The following is a 19,300-nucleotide window of genomic DNA, read 5'->3' on the forward strand; positions in this document are numbered from 1 at the left end:
TCAAAGACAGCACCTCCCTCCCGGCTGACTAGTTAGCCCCTAGGCGGGGCTTGGCGAGGCCGCGGCGACTGAGGAGGCCATGGCGACCGAGGAGCCCTGCGGGCAGGCGGCGCGGGCGTCTACCCCGGGACCCTGGCCCGGCGGGGTCCTGGGCCACATGGCACGAGCTGCGGGGCCGCCTTCCGGGCGAAGCGGCCGTGGAGTCGCCCGATTGGGGGAACGGACCCCGGCGGCTGTGGAGAAGCGGGGGCCGTACATGGTGATGCGTGGGCCTCCCATTCAGGCCAAGCTGCGTGAGTGCGGCCCGATGGGGTCTCTGCCTGGGCGGGCTGCTGTGTCCCCCGGGCGGGCTCCAGAGCCTCGCTGCGGCGACCCCCGAGAGGCACCTCCAGCGCGCTCCCGTTCCCGAAAATCTGTTCGAGAAGAGCGGGTTCCTGGCGTTTGGGAGAAACCGCGGAGTGGGGAAGACCCCGCTAACCTGGGCTCTTTGACTTCCAGAGAAACACCGGGACCTGGCCAAGGCCGTTCTGCGGAGGAAAGGCATGCTGGGGGCCTCGCTGAACCGCCCCGACGCTTCAGGGAAAAGGTGTCAGCAGGCGCCACCTCCTCTGTGCAGACAGTTTTCCGAGAAGGCCTTAGTCCTGGGGCTGGGAGACGGGGGACTCACGTTTAAGGCCCAGCTAGGGATTCCCCTGACGCCAACCTGTCAGGTTCACTATTTTTTATTTTTTTAAAAATCCTCACCCGAGGATATTTTTTCCATTGTTTTTCAGAGAGAGTGGAAGAGAGAGAGAGAAACATTGATGTGAGAGAGACACATCAATTGATTGCCTCCCGCATGCACCCCAAGGGGTCAGGGAATAGAACATGCAGCCGGGGTACCTGCCCTTAGCCAGAATCGAACCTGGGACCCTTCAGTACGAGGACCGAGGCTCTAACCAGAGCCAAACCGGCCAGGGCCCGATTCACAATTTTAAAATAGGAAAGGGACCGACTTTTTTTTTTTCTTTAAGAATGTGATGGTGTCAGGGCAAGGGTTTTAGAGTAAGTTTTGTCAGGGCATAAAATCAGTCACTAAGTTAGAGAGGAGCATAATGGCTGGGTCCCCAGAAGGGAAGATGGACAACAGTGTGGGACAAGCCAATGCTGTCCTGATTGATGAAAGTTTGGCTTTTCCTCAGTAAGAGTAGGAGGAGTGGTATGGGGAAGTGCATATTCTGAGGAGCTGTAGCCAGATACATAGCTGGTGGCTGTGTGACCAGGTAGAAGACAAGTCAGGAGTAGTGCAGTTAGTTCTTTTAACATAAGAGCAAGGCTTTTGGCTTTCCCTGTAAATGCTGGTGCTTCATCTGTACTTGATCTCTTCTATCTTCCCTCAGGTCAGTGAAGTTTAACAAGGGCTATACTCCTCTTAGTCAGAATCCAGATGAAAACCTGGTGTCCCTCAACTCGGACAGGTGAGTTCTCCCCTTGGAAATACCCCTTGGGGAGTGACTTGGGTAAAACTGCAGATTGCTTGGTGCCTTCGCTTGTTCCCTGCCTCTTCCAAGACCCTTCACGCATGTTCCAGGGCTGTCTTCTTTGGAGCACTATTCCATCCCAAGATTGCTTGCCTAGAGGATTCCGAGGATTCATGCTGCTCTTGGATTTGCAGCACCAGCCTTGTCTGGGGAAACCATCCTGCCCTATTGTGTCTTGCACTGTTAGTGACAGTGACCTTGTCCCTGCTGGAGCCTTTGAAGGAACCATTTGTACTCACAGCTAATTCTGGGCTTGAGTTCTATGGTGTGTGGTCTTTACTTCATAACTCCTGCAGACCCCCTTGCATGCTTTTCACCTTGCCATTTGCAGCTGTGCTCCATAGGTATCCTCCTGAATTGACTCTCTTCCTCTTCTCCTAGTGATGGGGAGCTGGAATCCAGATACTCCTCCGGGTATTCCTCTGCAGAGGCAAGTTCAGAGTGCCTTCCTGCGCGGGGCCAGGCATCAGGCAGTGTTATCACCACTGCCAAATGCTTGTCGAGTGCCTGTTGTATGCACGGCACTGTGCCAGACATCTGGTTGGTTCTCCAATCTTCTACTCTGTCCTCTTCCCACAGCAGAGGTATAGGTGTCTGAGAAGGGCTTGTTGAAAATCCAGGAGCCCATAGACCCTTAGAGCTGGAAACAACTTCACAAGTCTTCTAGTCGAGGCCACCACTGAGAAAAGGAATTCTCTAGGTCAGGGATGGGGAACCTTTTTTCTGCCAAGGGCCATTTGGATATTTATAACATCATTCACAGGCCATACAAAATTATCAACTTAAAAATTAGCTATGAAAAAAGCTCCTAGATTTATTAAATTTCAAGTCCCGCCTGCGGTTGCGTGGGCAAGGCCAGACATTTCCCACTCCTGCTCTAGATAAATCCCAGCTAAGTGTTTACCAGCCTCTGCTTGGTTGCTTCTTATATATTTATAGATTTCAGAGAGAGGAAGGGAGAAGGAGAGAAAGAAACATCAATGAGTGTCATTGATTGACTGCCTCCTACATGCCCCCTGCTGGGGATTGGGCCTGAAACCCAGGCATGTGCCCTGATGGGGAATCGAACCTCTATCTCCTGGATCATAGGTCAGTGCTCAACCACTGAGCCATGTTGGCAAGGAACTTGGTTGCTTCTTGTAATCAGGTACTCACTACCTCCAAGAAACCTTGCTGTCCGCCCTCTCTCCAACACATATGCCCAATTCCTTCTTCAGGTAGCTCTTTGAGCTAAGTCTTCCTTATTTATTTGAAATGTCTTCTGCAGCCTGGACTGGGTGGTCACACAGTAATTCAAGTCTCCCTTTTTTTTTTTTTTTTATCTAAGATCAGCATTCCTGTCCCTCCCCTGGCCATCCTCCACCAAGCTTGCTTTCTTCCAGGCCAAACAACTTCTGTTCCTTCAGTTGTTCCATCTATGGGAACTGAGACTGAGATACTCCTGGGCCAGCCTTTTGGATATGTTTCCAGAGTGATTGTCCCAGACAGAAACAGGATATAAAGTTGTGGCATGTGCCTTTGACAGAAGTGAAGTTCTGGGGACATAACTGTACACCACTGGTATTTCTTCCTTATTCTCCTGGAAACTGTTGGCTACCCCCAAGTTTCTGCCAAAGAGAATAGGGGCAGTTTATAAACTGTATCCTCCTTGTATATCTGGGTGCCTAAAATTGTTAAAACTAAGAAAAGAAAATTAGCCAGGAGCCAGAGAAAGCCCTACACTGTTCCCAGTCTGACTTTCCTTCTGCTCAGACGAACTGGTAAAGCCATGCTGACAGGTTCCACTTTGCAAGGAAGGAGCTCTGCTGGCATCGAAGAACAATATGTCTAACTGGCAGTGCAGACAAAGCTGCTCTTCACCCTGTTCTACTGTAATTCATATTTCTTTACTATTCTACCCCATCGTTCTCGTATCGTTATCCCATATTTTTCAGCCTTCATTGGGACCAGTCTGGGTTCCCAGTGAGAATGGTCAAAGCATTGATTTTCAAACATATTCTGGAATCTGGTATTTACATCAGATTCCTCAGTATTCTTTAGTGAGAGCAGCTCCTCTGGGGGTTTGTGACAGTGCAGCCTGGACAGTACTGGCTCGTGCTCTTGGGTGCTCCTCACTGCTGGCTGAAGCACAAGTAGGAAAAGCTGGCATTTCTATCTGCAGTCCCAGAATGTATGGGGTTGACCTGAGGGTGGAGAATGGACAAGAAGCTATGTTAAGGGAATGTGTGTCTGCATTTTGGGCAGCAGTCATTTCTGCTTTGCAGTCTGGCTTATAGTTTTCTCTTCTGCTCTTAGCAGGTGAACCAGGATGTGAGCCGCCAGCTGCTCCAGGATGGGTATCACCTGGATGAGATTCCAGATGATGAGGACTTGGACCTCATTCCCCCCAAGCCTATGGCCTCCTCGACGTGCTCCTGCTGTTGGTGCTGTCTTGGGGACTCTTTCTCCTGTACCCTCCAATAGACATAAGCCCCTAAGTGGGCCCTGCTTGCCGTGCCTATGGAGTCCTTTGGGCTCTTCATAGGTCACAGACTGCAGTGGGAACTGCTGTCAGCCCCAGAATCACTTGAAGTACTGGCCTGGGAAGTCAGTTACCTGCAGTTACCCCTTACCTGGTGCTTCTCAGGCCAGAGGCCCCCACCTGGGTGATAGGGTAGTATGTGGAATTCTGTGGTTTTCCTCTGCTGTTGGAGCAGAGTTTGGTAAAAAAACCACTTTAATAAGGGCAGAAATAGAAGAATTCTGGGAAAAGGGCTTATGTGCCCAAGTTGTGCTGGATGGTGGTGTGTGGAGGCAGAAAATTTGAATATGTGGCTTATAGCTGGGAATCTTTGAAAAAGAACTATATGGGACCAGTTCACGAAATTTCTTAAGCTCTTCTCCTCTTCCTAGCTCCAAGACAGGTTTGCCTTTCAAGAAAGCATAAAGCTTTGGCCTTCTGGTTGTGCCTGACTATTGCAGGGAGGTCAGCAGCTTGCTTGATGACATAGCAGGTTCAAGGCTTCCAGAATCCCTGAACCCAGAGCATCCCCAACTGTTCCAGCTGGGTAGGTTTAGTGACTCTGGTCAGCCCTAGTTAGAGAAAAACTGCTCCACTATGTACATATTTATTTATTTGTTGTTCCTTGGTTTCCATTCTCCGCCTTGGTCTTAGCTAGTTTCTTCTCCATCCAGTCTCAGAAGACTGCAGATTTTGGTTACCAGCAGAGGGAGCTGCAGAGAGCATTCAAGTGTCTTCCTATTTAATAGCCTTGTAAACTTGACAAGCATACTGGCTAAGCTGTGTGTGGTCTCTGACATAGATGGAGGCTCATAAACAAGATCAGGAGTAGAGACTTGTGCCAGCTCCCAAAGCCCCTGCCTAAGGAGATAATCTGCCATTGCAGAGGGCCTCCTTTCACCCCATTCCATTGTGTCCAGCTGTCCAGATTCCTCTGACCACAGCATAGGCATCACAATGGATACTCAGGATTGGACTTTTTACAGTAAACGTTTGCGTGCAACACAGCCTCTCAGCCCCCAGTGTGAACACAGCAAAGACAGCATAATCCCCCCATGACCCCTACTAGACAGCATATCTTGCTAGACCACACCACACCTCTCCCTAGAATTTAGTTTGTGTTTTTGTTTGTTTTGCCTTACCTAGAACCGTGGTGAGGACTGAATGGGAGTGGACAGGGTTCCCAGCCCAAGGGGCATGGTAGTCAGGGTTGGAGTGTGGGCCCCACATGGGAAAGTGCCTGGTCTCTTGACTTATTTGATGCTCTATAACCACTAGGTATATATGAGGGATGGTGTGGACTCTTGCTTGCTCTAATACTATGTGAGGTGATTGAAATACTGAGAATGTCAGGTTAAAAGGACATATCTTAGAAAGTAGAGAGGAATACAGTATCCAGGGGGCTGGTGCCCCACATTCTGAGCACTTTGTGCAAATGCTTGCAGGGCGTGAGGACACTCCTTTCTGAACCCTTTGCCCACCCACAGGCCTTTCTGGTTTCTGCAGAGGTGGAGAAATGTACACAGAGGGTTCAATATAGGACAGTGTAGACAGTGGTAACAGAAAACCCAGTGGGGCCAGAAAGTGGCTGTGGCAACCAAGTGTGGGACAGTTTTCTGTGGGGCAGGTGGTTAGGACAGTGGATAGAGCAGCCTAAGCATTCGGCAGCTGTCGGTGCTGAGGGTGGCAACAGGACCCCAAGATCAAGGCGCTCTGGGTGATTGTTGCTATTTGGCTGTGGCTGTCCCTGAAGACGATAGTATGTTCCAGAGCTGGTTGACCCTGAGCGGAAGGCATTACCTTTGTGGGAAAAGTTGCAGGAAACTAAAATGGGGGACAGTGTGCAGTGAGGTAGGATTTCTGGAAATGGTCAGTTGTTTGGGGCCAGAAGCTAAAATATCACCAAAAAGCACCAAGATGCCAGAGCTAAACTGCCTTAATTGAGAGTGTTGGGTGTTCTGTAGGTAAGTACCCTGGGGACAGGTGTATTCAGGCTAACGTCACAGATGGGAGAGGTACTGTATGGTGTTTAGAATACTCTACAGAACTCTTGGCTTAGACTTCTACAGCTTTGTAAGTTTATAATAAATACAGTCATGCTAGTTGAGCTGTCTCTGTTGCAATAGGATTTTTCAGAAAGGCCCAGGCCGCAGTCGTTGCCCCTTCTGAATTCTGAAATAAATAAAGAGCCTAATAGCCCCAACTGTGACCATTCCTCCTCGGACCTCCTTTGTGCTCTTCCCAGTGGGCTTCATTTTCAGGCCTGCTTCACTAGAGGCCATGGATGGAATCAGCCTTTACACATCACTTCTCTTTAGAATGAGTTCCCTTTAGCAGACCCTTCTTTCCCAGGTTTTTTTTTTTTTAAACCAAGGAAATTTGGGGCCAAAAAAAACCCCAGAACAGATTGACCAGAATTTTTTGGAGATAGTTTTCTAGAATTGAGTTGAACAGGGAGTCTAGTATGGGCAACAGCCCAGAAAGATCCTTTTGTGAGAGTCCAAACCCTTACCCCACAAAGGAAGGAACCAATAGCTTGGATCTCTGCTTAGTCTGGGGTGATAAGATCTAAGCCTGTTGACTGAATGTGCTCCATAGTAGTAGCTAACAAACCTTCCCTCTGAAGGGCCAGTCAGTACTTTGACTTTGCAGGCTGCACAGTCTGACATATCAACTCAACTCTGTAGCCTGAGAGCAGGCAAGGCAGTATGTAAATGGTAGGTGTGCCCAAACCCAGTCTGCTGATCCCAGCCTAAAGGCCAGCTCAAACCCTCAGAAGAATCTTGCTTTTTAGACCCACCTTTCCACTGTCTGCAGGGCTGGAAGGCCCAAGGCCTGCCTTGCAAGCTCTGCATCTGAGGCTGAAGCTGGTTCCTTCTCCCACACTGTCCTATAAAAAGCTCTAGAGTCCAGCCTACCCACTTCAGGGACTGGACAGCCAAACGTTCAGTGTCTTTCACGCCACAGCCTCAACACAGGTGATCTTTATTTTTTTATTTTTACACAAGTGATCTTTAATTACTTGACAAAGCAAGAGGGTAACAAGGAACAATGCTGGTCCACAGGCCTACCCTTTCACTCCTCTGCTACTGAAGAAGTTGGCAGTCCCAGGGCCAGAACCCTGTTCTTTTGCTGTAACTGGTGCTAAGCTAATCATAGATTTCACCAGCCTGTCTAATACTGTAGGTGAAACAGCTGCTCTCTCCTGCACTGAGTCAGGTCAATGGTGAGACTACAAATGGAATGTTGGCCCTTAGTCCTCACATGGGTCCCTCCTCCCAGGAAGATTGTTCAGTCTAGGCCTGCTCAGGCTTCACTACCTTTGAGGTCATTGCTCTATATTAGCTCTTCTAGGAAGTACTTAGAGTCCAGAGCAGGGAAGGAATTTGAGCTGGGCCTAAGGAGGTAAGGCTGACCCGGACACGATGACTGGGCAGGAGAGCCAGGATGGCTATGGCTTCTACAGCAGACAGCAAGCACGGAATATCAGCAGGTCCTCAGGCACAGTGAGCTCCAGTGAGACACTCTCATTGGCCCCAATGAAGAGCACCCCACCACGCTGCAGGGGGATTATTGCCTGGGCTGTGGGAGTCCTGGCTGTCACTGTGCCCTGCACCATCAGGAGGATGCTGGCGGAGTCCAGTGTCAAGATCTTATACTCAGTGACTGAGCCAGGGACCTGGGCGGGAAGAAACAAAAGAATGGTGTAGCTCAGACTGCTCCTACAGCTCACAGGTACAGGACAACCTGAAGGGCCACCTTTTGTCCCACTGCTCAGGCTCTTGTCAGGATGGAGGCCTACATATGGTCCCTGGTACAGAGGAGTGGGCAGGCCCTTTGGCCATCTCTCACCAAATGAACTTAACAAGAAAGGAAACTCAGCCCAAAGTATAGTCCACATTGTGGCCCTTGCCAGGGTTTTTCATGCCCCACAAAAGATGCCCACCATGGCCCCTACTCACCTCCATCTTCATAACAGTGAAATCTGGTACGGGTGGGTCATAGAGAGAAAGGTAGGGGTCTTCCTGACTCAACTTTGGAGAAAAGAGCCTGTCCTTGCTGGAGCTGGGGGTATAGCTGAGCATTTCACACAGAGTTGGCACATCAATGAACTTGGATGTCAGGCCAGCGCGTACTGTGTTGTCTGAACACGCCATGCACTCCACACAGTCTGGGGACAGAGAATTGTCATGTGCTAAGCTGATGAAGGATGCCTTGGGTTTTGGCTGCAAGGCTGGTCCTTCTAACTTGAGCTCCACAAACCCGCGGCAGTTAAAAATGTGTGAATTGCATTCTCTGGGAGAATGAGCTAAAATATCAGGCACCAAAAACAGGTGATAGTTCACCCGCTATTGTCAGAGGTAGTCATCTTCACCCTTGGGGAGCCCCAACCCTCCTCAGACTCTAATTCTCCCACAAAATCTTGTCCATGAATGGATATATGGCCAAAAGTCAAAATGCAGCCACCCTTCTATGGCAACATGTATTTTAATGTAAAATCTCTGGGTTGATAAGGCAAACATGAAGGCAGTGATGCAGGGGAGAGAACAGACTTGATCCAATATACCCTAGGTTCAAATTGTGGTTCCTACACATTCACAGGGTTTCACATGAAAGTATCATGACCTCATGGAGTTGGTGTGACAATTCAAGCAGCATCTGACAACAACCTGGCATTCATCATCCCTACTGGCCTCTTCCCTGCTGAACCCTAGAACCCTGGAAAATCAAAGCTGAATAGGACCTTAAAGGTCTTCTCAACCACCCTCTCTATCATTTGTCTGGATGGGGAAACAGGGCCCAAGGGGAATAGCAGTGGGGCTGACTGCTGAAATGTGGCTCACCTCCTTTCAGGTAGGCATGGGGCACATTGGCCTCCAGAAACATGGCTTCCCCCGGCTTCAGGGTAAGCAGGTTCAGGAAGTAGATGGCAAAACATCCGACATCACCTGGGTACTGCTGGTGCAGCTGCAGCAAGAGCTCCCCACAGATGTCTTCCATATTTTCGGCAGCCACTGAGGGTCACAGAGCACCCCAAGGCCACTTAGGAGCACTCAGTGATAATTCACAGCCCCACCTTAGCCAGGGAGTCCTGGGGAAGTACCTGTCCACAAGAATCCAAACTGGTGGGCATGTCCTCCCAGCCACATGCCCAACCTCCTGAAGACCAGCCTTCCTTCTAGCCTGCACAGATGCCATTTTTCCCGTCTGTATGCCACTACACTAGGCATTACAAAAACAGTGTGAAAGGAAACAAGATGGCGTAGGTAACAGCTGCACCCGCTGCCTCTCACAACCACATCAAAATTATAACTAAAATACAAAACCATCAAGCAGAACTTCCTGAAATCTGGCTGAATAGAAGCCCTACAACAGGGAACTGAAGAAGCACCAAGAACAGTAAGAGGGGTGGAGACACGAAGACGAGGGTGGATCAAGGCTGAATCCCAGAGACTCGGCCACGGGCCCACACTCGGTGCTGCAGTTTAAACCTGGGAGGGACATCTTGGTGGTGGAGGTTTCCCAGAGGAGTGAGGGGTCCCAGCCCCACATCAGGCCCTCCAGCCCAGGACTCCAGGGCCGGGAAGAGAAATCCCCACAACTTCGGGCTGTAAAAACCAGTGGGGACTGTGGCCGAGGAGCACAGGCTGCAGAAGTCCCAGGCGTTCCTCTTAAAGGGCCCATACACAGACTCACTCCCTCTGAGCCCCAGCGCTGTGCAGCAGCTTGAAAGGAACCTGGGACACTTGGGGAGGAACTAACCTGCCTGATATTGGGGCGAGAGGTGGAGGGGCAGCATTCTCCTGGCAGAGGTCATTGCTCCTTTGGCAAGCCCTCCCCACACAGAGGCTGCTGGAAGGCACCATATTTGAATCGCCAGCACCTGACTCACACTTTTCACCACGGCCTGGAGATTCCCAGAGACCCCCACCCCTCCATACCTGCAAGCTCATCTAAACCATTTACAGTGGCTTTTCTATGCAAGTGGCCTCTTGAGCCTTATGCTTAGGACTTTCCTAAAATCTCTCAAACAAGCAGCAGCGTGCCCCATGTGACTTGATAAGTGGCTCCAGGCCTGGCACTAGAGGAAGCCTGCATGGCTCAGTTTGGCCTCTCCTGGATACCACCAAGCCCAGCACAAGTAGCAGCAAACTACGGTTAGCTGTGTAGCTCATGCTGAGTGGCCCTGGGCAAGGCACTGGCAGAGGCTGACTTTGCACCTCCCAGGAGGCCCCAGAGACAGTGCACCTGGTGGTAAGACTCAACCACGCTAGATAATAATCCTACCACAGCCATGAGTGACACTCAAGGAGTGCACTTGGTGAGCACCAAAGCTCCACTGAAGTAAATCCTGCTTCATAAGGGGGGGTCTGCAGCACAGTAGCTGTTTGGCTATAGTTGCAGCTGGTCCTCACAGCTGATTGGTCTGGGGGTGAATTCCTCCCAGTGACGCCAACAGTACCCAAGGCTTAACTACAACAGGACAGTACACACAGCCCACACAGGGGAGCACCTAGAAGGCCCAGCTCAGGTGACTAGGGAGGCTGAGCCACTGAACCCTGCGGGATGCCTACTACACAAAGCCACTCTACAAATTCCAGGAGACATAGCAGCTCTACCTAATACATAGAAACAAACACCTAGAAGCAGCCAAAATGCGGAGGCAAAGAAAGATGACACAAAGAACAGAAGAAATCTCTAGAAGAACTAAATGAAATAGATCCAAGCAAGCTAACAGATACAGACTTCAGAATTTTGTTTATAAGGATGCTCAAGCATATTATGAAAACAACTGAGAAAACAGATGACATAATAAATGCCAATTTGAAATGAAGGCTACATGAACTGAAATGAAGAATAATTTACAGGGAATCAACAGTAGAGTAGAGGATGCTGAGAATCAAATCAGCAATTTGGAACCTGAGGAACAAAAAACACCCAACCGGAAGAGCAAAAAGAAAAAAGAATCCAGAAATATGAAGATAGTATAAGGAGCCTCTGGGACAACTTCAAGAGGCCCAACATTAGTATTATTCGGGTGCCAGAAGGGAAAGAAAGAGCAAGCAAGAAATTGAAAACCTATTTGAAAAAAATAATTACAGAAAATCTCCCTTACCTGGGGAAAGAAATAGACTTACAAGTCCAGAGAGTACAGAGGGTCCCAAACAAGAGGAACCCAAAGAGGCCCACAGCAAGACACATCATAATTAAAATGCCAAAGGTTAAAGACAAAGAGAGAATCTTAAAAGCAGCAAGAGAAAAGCAGTTAGTTACCTACAAGGGAGCACCCATACGATTGTCAGCTGATTTCTCAACAGAAATTTTGCAGGCCAGAAGGGAGTGACAAGAAATACTCAAAGTGATGAAAAACATGGAACTACAACCAAGATTGCTCTACCCAGCAAAGCTATCATTTAGAATTGAAGGTCAGATAAAGAGCTTCTCAGACAAGGAAAATCTAAAAGAGTTCATCACCACCAGACAAGCACTACAGAAAATGTTGAAGGATCTTCTTTAAGAAGAAGCTAATGGCCCGGCCAGGCGTGGCTCAGTGGTTGAGCATCGACCCAGGATCCAGGCCATCAGGGTTTAATTCCCGGTCAGGGCACATGCCTGGGTTGCTGGCTCGATCCCCAGGAGGCGGCCAATCCATGACTCTCTCATATTTCTATCTCTCTCTCTCCCTCTCCTTTCCTCTCTATGAAATCAATAAAGATATATTAAAAAAAAAGAAAAAAAAAAGAAGCAGCTAATGAACAAAAGAATCTGACGAACTAAATAGATCCAGAGACATTGACGCATGCAACAGATGATCATATTTCAGAGGGAAGAGGGAAGGGGTGGAGGGTGGGAAGAGATTAACCAAAGAAGTTATATGCATATAAGCATAACCCATGGACACAGTCAATAACGGGATGAAGGCCTGGGGAGGGAATGGGAGCGAGGTGGAAGGGGTCAATTGGGAGGAAAAAACGGGACACCTATAATACTTTCAACAATAAAGATAAATTAAAAAAAAAGAACTAGAGTGTGCCCTGGCTGGTGTGGTTCAATTGGTTGAGCGTCGTCCCATGCCTGTTCAATTCCCAGTCAGGGCACATGCACAGGTTGTGCGGACTTGATCCCCAGTAGGGGGCATGCAGGAGGCAGCCGATTGATGTTTCTCTCTCATCATGTTTCTCCCTCCCTCTCTTTAAAAAGTCAATAAAAACATATTATTAAAAAAAACACACAAGTGCTAGAGTGTTTGTTTTGGGGGGACAGTGTTTCTCACCCTTAGCACTACTGACATTTTGGGCCATGTAATTCTTTGTTGTGGGGGCTGCGCTGTGCATTGTAGGATGTGAAGCTCTACCCACAAGATACCACTAGCATCCCAACCCAGGTTTTGCCAACCAAAAATGTCTCCAGATAATTGCCAATGTCCCCCAGTTGAGAACTACTGTTCTAGGAGCTCAAAATCTAGTTAAGAGATAACCCAAGAGTTATGTATGCTAGCCCAGGCCTTTCCCTTTTTTAGCACTGAAAGTACTGCATCTCAGAAAACTGCTCAGTCCCAGGCAAACTGAGGTTGGTCACCCCAGATAGCATGAAGTACAATGCACCAAGAGCCAAATTTTGAGTTCAGCTTGGGCTACAGTAGTGAGGGAAGGCCTTTGGAAATGGGCGGGGAGTGGGGGATAGGAGCTGAGTTGTTTTAAATGTATTGTAGAGGAGAGTATTTATAAGTAAAAGCAGGATGTGTCAGTGCCACAATAAAAACAACAGCAACAGCTGATCGAGATTGGAGGGTTGTTCTGATTTCATACAGCTGAAAGCCTATTCTGTGCTAAGCACTGGGGACACACAAAAAGGTCAAGGAGACAGGTCCATGGCCTGTGTGTGCACATGGTATAGACTCACAGGTGCCAAGGGCTATACGTGACATATGAACAGGGTGCTATGGGATATCCAGGTAGAAGGAATCAGTTCTGTGAGTGCAAGAATCCCTAAAGGAACAGGCATGCAAGCAGAGAAAACACCAAAAAACAAAACAATTGGTAGGCTTGGGTAAAATAGTTACTTGTGCCTCAAAAGTAGCAAGGGAAATGTGTAGAGACAGAATCAGAAGAGTTCTGGGGTCACCTGGAGGAGCTGGGGCTTCATCATGTGTGCCACATAAGCTCATAGCTGAGAGTTCATTCTGCCTTGTTTTTCACTATATTGATTCTCCAATCTGAAGGTGACTACACCCACCAAAGTCATTTCCTGAACTCTCCTTAGTTAGCACAAGGTTGGGCACAGGGCAGGTATTTATGTTAAGATCTACTAATTAAGAGCTCCTGGCATCAGGCCTGTGGAGGACAGGGAGGATCCCCTTCTCTTTTCCTGCTATCTAGCTCCAAAGTACAAATCCATCCATGGCTGGGGGGTGGGGCAGCTGTCAAGCTGGGGAAATCTCAGAATGCCTGGCTGAAAGACATCCTAATTGTCTTCCAGGCCAATCTGTCTCCAGCCATCTAAAGAAGATGGCCATTTACAAAACATCCTTCAACCTAGGGCCCTACTCCACAAAGACTAAGAAAAAAATGCTAAGTCACCAACAGGCCACCTAAGTTGGGCCTGCTTTAGTGTTCCACTTGAGCAAAGGGGTTGAGAACCCTGTCCCCACAGCCCAGTGTCTGTGCCGGGGACCCAGGACAGGATATTGCCCCCAGGCCTACAATGACACCTACCTTGCTGGGAGATCCGCTTTACCAACAAGTTGAGCTGCTCTACCACCACCTTCTTCTCGCTCTTCATCAGGTGGGAGAAACAGCTCTGCAGAGCAGAGGCCACGGCCTGGGAGTCATGGCTTACGCTCTGCTTCAGCTGTGTTGTTGCATTGTCTCCAATTAGGAACTGGAACTCAGGGACCTCTGCAGGAAAGCCAGGCCAGGGCCCGTATCAGGAATGGCAAGATGGAACCCATAGAAGTGGGAAGTTGCAGGAGGCCTACCCATCCCATTCCTAACCAAGAAGTCAAGAGATGCTAAGCAAATTACAGTGAAAACCAATTGCTCACCACCAGCCCTCAGCAACCATACCTAAGCCTGGTCTCATGGGATTATCCCAGTGGATTCAAGAATTCATGAGGCCAACTAGCCTGTCAGTTCCTATGACATTCAACCTCTGTTCTTGGCCACTGTTCCAGGTCAGCCCTGGGTTGCCCATTTATTCTAGGCCCAATATGCATGCTGTCAGCATTTTGCTCAACCTTACTTGTCAGAAAGGTCACAATTTCCTCAACTGGCCGAAAGCCACATAAGCCCTGAAAGGAGGTGAGGGCAATGGCGATTTCTGGCTTATGGTTGGCATCAGGGTAGTGCTGTGGAGCCTGGAGATGCAGCTTCTCTGCCAGCTCCTGTGGGATGGCCAGGGGAAGAGGAGAATTAACAAGGTGCAGCCATCACCTAGCAGGACACCAGTCCCACCCAGGCCTCACTCCCTCCCCTCCCCAGTCGCCAAACAGCAGTAGCTTCCCACTTCTAGTAATAAGCCATCAAGGCATAATGCAGAAATTCCAGGTTCAACCAACCCAGGGCAGGGACAAGAGCCAAATCGAGGGAAGAACTAGGGCAGACTTTAAGAGGCCTGGACTATGAATCAGGAAACACCAAATCATACTCTGACACTAACAAGTTGTGTGACTTTGGGTAAATCCTTCACTTCTATGGGTCTTACTTGACTCATCTAGAAATGAGGAGTTTGGACAGATAAATGCTTATGATGTGACTCATGAGCTTGTTGCAGAAAGACACCCTGGAGGTGGAGCTGAGGCAACAGCTAGGGTACCTGCCCTGCCTGAAAGGTGAACACTCTAAAAGAACCAAGTAGGAAGATGCCAGATATGAAGAGTCCTGGGCTGGGTGAAGGGAGCCCAGCAAGAAGCTTGGAGAAATTCCCCAGGCACAGGCTGGTCAGCTGTTGACTTAAACTTAGCTGCCAATATGTGTCACAAGCATTTGGCCCTGCCTATCTAAACTGGGAATTGTCAGGCCTGGATTTAGCTTTAAGCTGAAGCCTGGCATGGGTGGGGTAAAAGCAGCAGTAAAAGTTGTAAGAGGGCTTTAAAAATAAGCTCTTCTCTACCCTGATTGTATCCCACTCTGATCCTATACCTTGTTAGGGTGTGCCTGGATGGAGAGGGCTGTCTCAACTGAGAGCACTTTGAAGAGGAAGGGCAGCTTGCCATGAAAGGTGTCCTTGACCTTTGAGCCCAAGCAGTCCTGGTTCTCAGCGATCCACTGGCCTAAGGTCTTCTGTGAGATATGACTGTCAAGAATCTTGGCATCTCCCCGGGGGTGGGTTCCCATCCACAGCTAGAAAAACAGGAAATTCAGGAGGAAAAGCAGGAAAACCTAGCACCACCAGTTTGCCTGCCCCAATCCCAGTTACCCTGTGTTCTCCATAGGGCAGCTGAGTCCCAAGACAGGCCTCCCAGGACTGAGTATAAATGTTCATGCCATCACGGACCTAAAGGGAGGCAGCAGACCCCAGAATACCCAGAGTCAGGAGACCCAGGCTCTATTTCAGGCTCTGCCTCTAACCAGCTATGAAGGCTCAGACTAGTTATTTCCTGTCTCTGGGTCTCAGTTTCTTCACCTGTCCAACAAGGAGAATGACACCTGCACTGTCAAGGTCACTGAAAATCTCTGACTCTCAAATAGCTCTGTGAGGTGTTAGCATTCATTTATGCCAGCCTCTATGTTTTGGCTTTTTCTCTACTAAATGGGCAGGAGGCCCAGCCGGGCGTGGCTCAGCGGTTGAGCATTGACCTAGGATCCAGGCGATCGGGGTTCGATTCCCGGTCAGAGTACATGCCAAGGTTGCGGGCTGCAGTTGATCAATGACTCTCTCGTCATTGATGTTTCTATCTCTGTCTCTCCATCTCCCTTCCTCTCTCTGAAATCAATAAAGATATATTAAAAAAATTAAAAAATTTTAAAAAATGGGCAGGAGAAAGATACATTATTTTAGACTTAAAAATGTAAGTTAAGGCTGGGTAGCTCAGTTGGTTAGAGCATTGTCCTGATACACCAAGGTTGTGGGTTCATTCAATCCCTGGTCAGGGCACATATAAGAAGAAACCAATAAATGTATAAATAAGCGGAACAACAAATCAATGTTTCTCTCTCTCTCTCTCTCTCTCTCTCTCAAATCAATCAATAAAATTTTTTTTTAATCCTCACCTGAGGATATTTTTTTCCCTATTGATTTTTTAGACAGTGTGGAATGGAGGGAGGGAGGGGGGAGAGAGAGAAACATTGATGTGAGAGAGACACGTCGATTGGTTGCCTCCTGCATGCGCCCCAAACAGGGCTGGGGATTCAACCTGCAACCCAGGTACAGTGCCCTTGACTGGGAATCGAATTCACCACCCTTTGGTGCACAGGCCAGTGCTCTAACCACTGAACCATAGTGGCCAGGGCAATAAATAGAATTTAAAAATAAAAGTGTGAAAGTTAGTCAAAGTAAAATTTTTCTTTTTAAATATATCTTTATTGACTTCAGAGAGAGGAAGGGAGAGGGAGAGAGAAAGAAACATCAATGATGAGAGAGTCATTGGTCAGCTGCCTCTTGCATGGCCCCAACCGGGACTGGGCCCGCAACCCGGGCATGTGCCCCAAGCAGGAATTGAACGGTGATCTCCTGATCCTAGGTAGAGGATCAACTGCTGAGCAACACCCTGCTGGGCTCAAAGTAAAAATTTTAATTGTCAAAGAAGACTGAATTAAAATTCAGTAAGTGCTAAGAGTTCTTTGAGGAAGAAGGTACTGGAAATCCCAGCCTATTATGAGAAAACCTCTCTTCTTTGGGTGCCACCATCTGGGTTCAACAACCTGCACTGATCTAAGAGGCTAGAGGGCCTCCTTCTTTACAGTTTCCCCCTCCCAGGTGATCCCGGTGCCTTACCTCAGGCCCTTTGAATTTAAGAGTCTTTTGGTCTCACCTGCTGGTAAAGCGGGTTCTCACCTCTGCATATGGCTTGTCCTCTGAGATCCGGGCCAGTGGGTCACTGCTGGCCAGCAGCCGAGCCACTTCACTGTTGGAACCCATCTTCCCCCAGGCATACTGCTGCACCACACAGGAAAGTGGGAATACTGCGGGCACAGACAGAGGGTCAGCTTCCACTCCACCCCTGAGGCCTGACTCTATTGTCCCGGGGAACTTGCCACGAGCTGAGAGTTTTGTCTGAGGGACAAAGTAAAACCAGGGGTTTGTAGGTTGTTAGCTGAGACCCTTCTCCTCTGCAGGCCCCAATGTTCCCATCTATAAAACGGGCAGTAAGGATCTTCTGCTGACGTGAGGCAGATAGCTGCACTGAGCTGACCGGGAGGGAGCGGGAGGAACCTTTTCCACCGCCCGCCGTCAGGAAGAGACCCTTGAGAGGCCCCTTCCACCGAGACCTTCCTAGAGGGCTCCAGTAACGGCTCAGTCCCCAGCGCAGGGCCCCTTCCCCTGCCCCACACCCATCCATCTGCCCGCGAAGTCCCGAGGGTGGGTTCGACTAGCATAACAAGTCAGGAAGGGTCCCTAAGATGCGACCCACACCCTCGCCTGCTCTCTGGCGCAAACCCACCTCGCTGAGCCGCCATCCTCGCGGCACCGGACCGGCTTCCTGCACGGGTGCCCTTCCCGGCAGCACCTCTGGCCCCTCTGCGCCCAGAGCTTCATGGGAAACGTAGTTCCTCAAGCGCCAGAGCCTGAGCCACAGGGGAACGCCAAGCAGCCATTCCTGCACTTTTATGGTTTTTTTTACTTTTAATTATTTTATTTTATTTTTTTAAATATGTCTTTATTGATTTCAGAGAGAGGAAGGGAGAGATAGAACATCAATGATGAAAGAGAGTCATTGATCAGCTGCCTCCTGCACGCCCCCTCCTGGCGGTTGAGCCGGAAACCAGGGCATGTGCCCTGACCAGAATCAAACCTTGACTTGGTTCATGGTTCAAAGCTCAACCACTGAGCCACACTCGCTAGGCCAATACCCTACTCTTGAATCCTTCTCCCACCCTCTAGCAACCTGGAGATGCCCCCACCAGCTCAGAGGCTTCCAGCCCGCAATCCTTAGATCTCAGTATTCTTTCCATCCTCCACTGGACACATTTATCAAGACTCTGCTAAATGCCAGGACTAATCTAAGGGCTGGAGATACATCAGGGGACAAGATACTGATCCCTTTGTCTTTGTAGAGCTTACATTCTTGTGAGGGGAAGGCAGGCAAACAAGTATAATAAATAAATAAATCATATAGTATGCTGAAAAATAAATGCAACAAAAAGGGGTGGGTGGCAGTTTGCGGAATTTAAAATGTTGTCCAGCCTGGCCAGGTGTGGCTCAGTGGTTGAGCGTCAGCCTAGGATCCAAGAGATTGTGGTTCGATTCCCGGTAGAGCACATGCCCAGGTTGTGGGCTTGATCCCCAGTTGGGGGCATGCAGGAGGCAGCCAATCAATGACTCTCTCATCATTGATGTTTCTATCTATCTCTCTCCCTTCCTCTCTCTGAAATCAATAAAGATATATTTTTTTAAAATAAATAAACATAAAATAAATATAAAATAAAATGTTGTCTAGGTAAGCCTCATTGAGAAGCTGACATTTAAGCACAGTCTTGGAGGTGAGAAGGAGAATGTGTTCTGGGCAAAAGAAACAGCTAGAAGGAAGGCCCTAAGGTGGGAACTTGGGAACACGCCTGTTGTGTTCTGGAGTAAATAGCAAAGAGGCCAGTGTGGCTGGAGCTGAGTGAACAGGAGAGGGGTGATTAGGAGGAAAGGCAGTGAGCAGAACTTTGGAGGTCACTGTGAAGACTTCAGGTTTTACTCTGAGTATCGAAGTCGTTAGCAGGTTTGAACAAAGAATTCCTGTGATCTAAGCAGGGACTAGCTGATGCTTGATTATGATGGCAAATGTCATATGCAAGTCCCTTAACATGTCTGAACTTCACTTTCTTCCTCTGTAAAATGGGCTAATAATGCCAGCCTGACAGGATTGTTGTAGGGTCAGATGAGATGATATGGGATGCAGGAAGGCAGTCAGTGCTGGGAGCTCCTTTCATCCTCCTTGCCCTAAGTACTGCAAGACTCAGAACCTGAGCCCCTCCTCCAGGCTGAGATGCTCACAAGTCACAACACACAGAAGTCAAGGAGAGTCACCAGGACCCCTGCATGGCAAAGACTGGGCTGGGCCTTGGATGTGGAATAATCTTGCTATATCCTGTGGAGAAAGGCTCTGACCTCCTCAGTCAACAGCCCAGGA

At 48.9% G+C, this 19,300-nt stretch overlaps 2 protein-coding genes across 4 annotated transcripts; one reads left to right on the forward strand and one right to left on the reverse strand.

Annotated features, from left to right (window-relative positions):
* Positions 1 to 10: 10 nt before the first annotated feature.
* On the forward strand, positions 11 to 7,339 carry FAM219B (family with sequence similarity 219 member B). Of its 2 annotated transcripts, none has more exons than XM_016210536.2 (5): positions 11 to 293; positions 499 to 586; positions 1,380 to 1,457; positions 1,902 to 1,950; positions 3,816 to 7,339. In XM_016210536.2, the coding sequence occupies exons 1-5, from the start codon at positions 80 to 82 to the stop codon at positions 3,981 to 3,983; spliced, it is 597 nt and encodes a 198-aa protein (XP_016066022.1). In that variant the 5' UTR covers positions 11 to 79; the 3' UTR covers positions 3,984 to 7,339. The 2 variants fall into 2 exon arrangements, with proteins under 2 accessions (XP_016066022.1, XP_016066023.1); XM_016210537.2 differs by having other exon boundaries at positions 3,819 to 7,339.
* On the reverse strand, positions 6,904 to 17,673 carry MPI (mannose phosphate isomerase). 2 transcript variants are annotated; one of them, XM_016210533.2, is made up of 8 exons: positions 17,624 to 17,673; positions 17,017 to 17,144; positions 15,162 to 15,362; positions 14,263 to 14,404; positions 13,737 to 13,919; positions 8,865 to 9,035; positions 7,983 to 8,191; positions 6,904 to 7,699 (listed from the first exon to the last, which is right to left on the reverse strand). In XM_016210533.2, exons 1-8 carry the CDS (start codon positions 17,637 to 17,639, stop codon positions 7,481 to 7,483), a joined length of 1,269 nt encoding a protein of 422 aa, XP_016066019.1. In that variant the 5' UTR covers positions 17,640 to 17,673; the 3' UTR covers positions 6,904 to 7,480. The 2 variants fall into 2 exon arrangements, with proteins under 2 accessions (XP_016066019.1, XP_016066021.1); XM_016210535.2 differs by lacking the exons at positions 17,017 to 17,144; positions 17,624 to 17,673 and adding an exon at positions 16,994 to 17,011 and having other exon boundaries at positions 6,910 to 7,699.
* Positions 17,674 to 19,300: the final 1,627 nt, after the last annotated feature.

Source organism: Miniopterus natalensis, chromosome 1, assembly GCF_054644295.1.
Source record: "Miniopterus natalensis isolate mMinNat1 chromosome 1, mMinNat1.hap1, whole genome shotgun sequence".
Classification (NCBI taxonomy): Eukaryota; Metazoa; Chordata; class Mammalia; order Chiroptera; family Miniopteridae; genus Miniopterus; species Miniopterus natalensis.

Coding starts and splice junctions, on each gene's coding strand:
- FAM219B (XM_016210536.2), top strand. CDS start 80: ATGGCGACCGAGGAGCCCTGCGGGCAGGCGGCGCGGGCGTCTACCCCG. Junction 587..1,379: donor CCCGACGCTTCAGGGAAAAG/GTGTCAGCAGGC, acceptor ATCTTCCCTCAG/GTCAGTGAAGTTTAACAAGG. Junction 1,458..1,901: donor GTGTCCCTCAACTCGGACAG/GTGAGTTCTCCC, acceptor CTCTTCTCCTAG/TGATGGGGAGCTGGAATCCA.
- MPI (XM_016210533.2), bottom strand. Junction 15,363..17,016: donor AGGACAAGCCATATGCAGAG/GTGAGAACCCGC, acceptor CTGTTTTTCTAG/CTGTGGATGGGAACCCACCC. Junction 9,036..13,736: donor AAAGCGGATCTCCCAGCAAG/GTAGGTGTCATT, acceptor TGTGACCCTCAG/TGGCTGCCGAAAATATGGAA.